The sequence below is a fragment of the Lottia gigantea genome (assembly GCF_000327385.1).
Source record: "Lottia gigantea unplaced genomic scaffold LOTGIsca_272, whole genome shotgun sequence".
NCBI lineage: Eukaryota > Metazoa > Mollusca > Gastropoda > Lottiidae > Lottia > Lottia gigantea.
In genome coordinates this window covers 45,627-50,722 of record NW_008708858.1, presented here as the reverse complement: position 1 = coordinate 50,722, position 5,096 = coordinate 45,627, and the positions used below count along the sequence as shown (strand labels likewise).

The 5,096-nt window shown below is 38.6% G+C and overlaps 1 protein-coding gene across 1 annotated transcript in view; it reads left to right on the top strand.

Moving 5' to 3' along the window:
* The window catches only part of LOTGIDRAFT_175363 (hypothetical protein), a gene marked incomplete at both ends in the record, with an annotated part of 3,926 nt that extends 1,777 nt beyond the window's left edge, over positions 1–2,149 (top strand). The window contains one exon of the mRNA XM_009056380.1: positions 2,020–2,149. Coding sequence (XP_009054628.1) covers positions 2,020–2,149 — 130 coding nt within the window. The remainder of the gene's footprint in view (positions 1–2,019) is intronic.
* Between the last annotated feature and the right edge of the window lie 2,947 nt (positions 2,150–5,096).

The following is a 5,096-nucleotide window of genomic DNA, read 5'->3' as shown; positions in this document are numbered from 1 at the left end:
CTATCCCCCTCAACCATATTCAACCACGACAAAACCCTAAACCCCGTATCTATCTTTTCCACCCTCCTTTTCGCAGCCTCCTCCTGACGTTCAAAAAAATCTCTCCACTCCTCCCGTTTTACATGCGCCCTCCTTGTTCTCCTTCTCTCCCCCCTCTCCATATCTCTATAATTCTTCTTGCTTATTTCCATCCTACTGCTTTCTTTTCTCAAATGACTTGTTGTTTCTTTTCACTCCCTTATATGCCTTTTCTTCCCTTTAACTCCCCGAAACTTGATATACCCTACCCTACCTAACCCTAAAATAAGTCAATAAAAAGGCATATTTGACTCTCAAATGGACTTTATTTGATCTTTTCAGTCTCCAAGATAGCAGGTTTGGACAAGTCACCCAAAATTTGCAACTTTTTCACTCTTTTTTCAGCAAAATTTTTTAAAAGCCATTTTTATGTCTCAAAAACCTTTGCCCTATTGTTAGAACCACTGTCAATAATACCTGCCCTATTGTTAGAACTATGACCTAGATTTAAAAATGTCCTAATAATGTCCCAATAACCTGCCCCACTGCTAGAACTATGATAAAAATTGGAAAAAAACTACCAAGTCCAAGAGTCCAAGAACAAACGGTCTTTTCTAAGTGTCTCAAGAACTTGAATTTTTGCATGCAGATAGGTGTGTCCGAGTTACGTCCAGGGCCCAAAGAGCAGATTCCTGCAACGATTTCAAAAGCCTAAATAAGGCCGGTCAAGTTGCAGAGTCTAAGAACAAACGCCGACTTCCAAGGGTCTTGGAGTCTGGAATTTTTGCATGGAAGCATGTCTGGTCCAATGGTGTTTAGCGCCCAAGGAAGGAAATTCAGAAATGTTTCTCAGAAAGGCCTTGTTCTGGGCCATTTTTATGTCTCAAAAACCTTTGCCCTATTGTTAGAACCACTGTCGATAATACTTGCCCTATTGTTAGAACCCTAAACTATAAGGTGAAAAAACCTGCCCCCTTGCTAGAACTAATGTTCCAAAAACCTGCCCTGCTTTGATATCCGCTAACCCAATTTAGCCAAACTTGGTTCCTATTGACCCCTATTGCCAGGCTCCTGGTTCTTTGATGCCAATGTCTGGCACATCATTCGAGAGGGCTTTGAAAGCCCTATCCAAGTGCAGAGCGACGCCGAGATTCCTGCTACTAACCAATCACAAACCTCCAAAAAATGCAGGTAGTAGGCAAGCTATACACCAAGTCTTGAAGCTTCTCTTTATATTCCTATATAGCTGAGTTTTGGAGTTAGAAAGCTGAAATTTCGCAGACATATAGATGTACTATCTGACTACATGCCTGTGACATTTCAGCTCCGAACTTGAAAATTCGTCGAGTTATGGCCCTTGACTGGAGCTTGGTCAACTTTCCACTTTCCAAGCTTATATCTCAGCAACTAAGGCTTCAATTGACATGCGGTTAATTTTATCATCTACGGGAACCATTTCTGCGTCATACTACCAAGTTTCATTCATATGGCTTCAGTAGTTTTCTCTACAGATATAGCGCACGATTTCGACTATGTGTCTAGAACCTGCTTTTCCTGTTTAGCGTCCACATGACATTTCGGACTTGAGTTTTTCTACTTGATCTGGTCATTTGCCATTATTCTAAAGCCAATGACACCAAGTTTTTTCCAAATCCAACTACAACTTTTCTTGAGAGTGACTTTTTTGGAGGGCCATTTTCACTTGGTTCTTAAAGGGGTAAAATTTAGACTTTGCAACTTGAATTTTTATGAGCTATTAGCTGATTGAGTCTACTTTAAGGTCCTCAAATTTCAAAAAGATCCAACTTGTACTTTTGGAGTAATAAGCCTTACAAGTAGCCAACCCCTCTTTGTGCCCAAGCCTTTTTGGACTTGAAAATTTTCCATTTTTTTTTTTTTTCCTTTTTTTTGGTTTTTTACCTTCTAATTATGTGTATGATGACTTTCTCGTGTTCAAAATGGTGCTATTTTAGTTTTAAAGTGCTCTTTGATAGTTTTCAGGCAGCAAGTTCATCTGATGGCACCGCGCTTTGACGTCAGACATGGCACTGTCATTCCGCAGCTAAGTGCCAAGTTTGGTGTCCGTTGGATAATTAGGCGAGAAATGAGAGCGAAAAAGATTGGTCATTGAAAACGCGTTTTCTCAGAAAACACTTTTTTTCATTCTTTTTGTCTAAAACAACTAATGCAAATCCTCTACCTAACCCGAAAGAAGACTCTAAAGGCAGCTAGACCTTGTTTGCACAGAAATAGACATATGGCCATCCCTACCTAACCCTAAAACAAGTCCCAAAACTATCATATTGGATATTGGATTTCTCTTTGATGCGAGCAATTTTTTCTGGTCAATTTCTAAATTTTGGTCATTTTGGCCAATGTTTCATGTCAATAAAACCTGCCCCACAGTAAGAACTAGTGTCATTGATGTCTCTAATACCTTGCCCCATTGCTGGAACCCATACAACTGTTTTCCTTATCTGAACATCCAATGCCAATCTGCAGGCCAATTGCTGCGGTTCATATTTCTTCGAAATAATTTTCTCAACTTGCATGCCAAATTTCAAAGTCCTCCTACACTTCTTTCTGTTTTTTTTTTCTCTTTGTCCTATTTGTTCTTTCTTCAATGTAATCTCTTTTCAGGCCTTAAAGACACAGTTTTGAGGCCAGGTTGTTGAAATTTGGCTTGCAAGTCTGTCTGGATGGTACCATGGACCATGCCAAATTTCAACTTTCTGCTGGCATTTTTCACCTTTTTTCTGTCTGAGCACAAGTCAACAGCAGCCTTTTGTCACTTTTACCTTGCCCTTTTTTAGAACCCACATTGTCTACAGTGGATGTCACTATTACCTTGCCCTGTGCTAGAACTACTGTTAAGAAAAGCACCCCAAAAAGCACTTTTCCAGGCAGTCAGCAGCATGAAACTTGACGGCCTTCTTCGCATTCATCAACTCCACCAGGCTATGCTTTTTCAACTTTCTCACTCCAAATCTTGTCTCTTTTCTAAGCCTTGAGCTTGTGTTTTGCAATCTTTTTGGCTTTTTTCACTACTTGAAATGGTCTGATCAACCTGAAATTTCAACTCTTAATAGTTCTTGTCCTTCTCATCTCAACCCAACAAGTTTGGTTCAAATCGGTCGACTTTGACATTTTTTCACTTTTTTTTTTACCAAGTCCAATACTTAGCTCTACTTACTTGGTTGACAGAAATGAAAATATTCTTCGATTGACTTGAAACTTTGCATACCGATGCACTTTGCAATTCTCTATCGATCTGTGCAAGTTTCAGCTCCCTAGCTTGAAGTCTTGTCGAAACGTTGTGTCAACAAAAATGGAAAATGTCTCAAAAACCCATGTTTCTGACCTTTGGGGCAATATTTTGACTGCACATGCGCAAAGCCAATCGACTCCACTATTCGTTCCTGCAAGTCTGCGATTCCCCAACTAACTTCAAGTGTCCCGTTGCCACGCTTCTTTACTTGTTGCAAAGTCTTAGCAACCCAGAACAAGATGCAGGCCGATTCTGCGCATATTGAAATTTGCAGAACTAAAGTCACCATTGGCATCCCAAAAATACCACTTGGAACCTTGATCGGCTCCACTTCATTTTCCATGCCTCCAAAGGTGAAAACTCAGTCAAAATGACCTCAAGTTGCCATCTATTTATGACTTCCGGAAGTTGAAATTTTGGCTACCCCCCCATTTTCGGGTCTGCCCCACCCATCCGTTTTGGTCCCATCTCTTGCCCTCTATTGGCTGAGCTTCCGTGGCACCTAAATTCAAAGTGTCACAATCCAAATGGCCGTTAGTGCATTGTACGGGGTTTGAATTTCCCTCCAAAATAACTTTTTTTAAAGTGGGTCACATCTTGGCGTGTTGGGTTCTAGGGCACAGGTTTTTGCGACATCAAGTTTTCCATTGAACAATGACCTTATTTTTATGACGTGACCTAACGGGGCTTTTAATTTTGAGTTCAAAACACCTTTGACCTTTGGGGCAAGTTGACGCAAAAACCGAGTTAGACATACCTTATTTTACGGGTTTTTGCGACAAAAAACCTTGGTTCTAGACAAATCCTTGGTATTTGCGACAGGTTTTTCCCCAAACCCCTAAACGAGCCCGAAGTTCACCTACCCCTAGTCCAGCAGACATAGGTAAACGCTCTCGTAGAGAGGGCACACCCTTCTCTTTTCACTTTCAGACTCGTCTTCCCCTTTGGTTCCCCGTTATTTTTTCTAATTTCAGATCAGAATAAGAACAGAAGAAAACCCAATATCAAGACCCTTAATCCTAATTTCTAAATAAAGTGTCTGCTCCACCCTAGGCCTGTACATTTGGGAGAATCAAACCCTCCCTTCCCCGAAATCTAATACTGTCCGTGCCAGGCCAGATCAGACAATTTATTTTGACTTTGGTATATTTTATTTCATCTTATATATATTTTATTTTTTTTGTATATATTGTATATGTTAGGATTTTGACATTTGTTTCTCGTGCATATAACAAACTTTCTTCAAAAAAATTTGCATTAATCTTTTAATCTAACCAAGTAAATTTAATTGCCATTATTTATGTTTTTCTTTCATGTAAATTATACTCCGAGATAATCCATCCATTTAAATTACTACTCAAAATTCAAAGTTAGTTCTAATCAATTTACAATTCACTAATCCCGCTTATTTTATCAAATATTTCTCATGTTTATTTATTTTATATTTTTGTATTCTTGATTTCTGATTATTTATGTTTTTCATTTATGTAAATTGTACTCTGAGATAATCTAATCCTCCTGAATTATTACTCAGATATAATCAAAATCTAATCCAATATTTCTATAATCCTCAACTGATCAAAGATATGACTCAACTAATTAAGAAATCAAAAATAATCCTAATCCTCAACTGATCAAAGATATGACATGATTCACTCAATAATTTTTAGAAAATCAAAAACCTGTATTAACTGACTACTATATAAATCGCAAATTAAATCTCATTTCATAACCATTCCTCGACACTTGAAAAAGGATAATATTTCGAAAACGCGGTTCGTGTCAATTGCGTAAGTTTTTGTTTTACTTG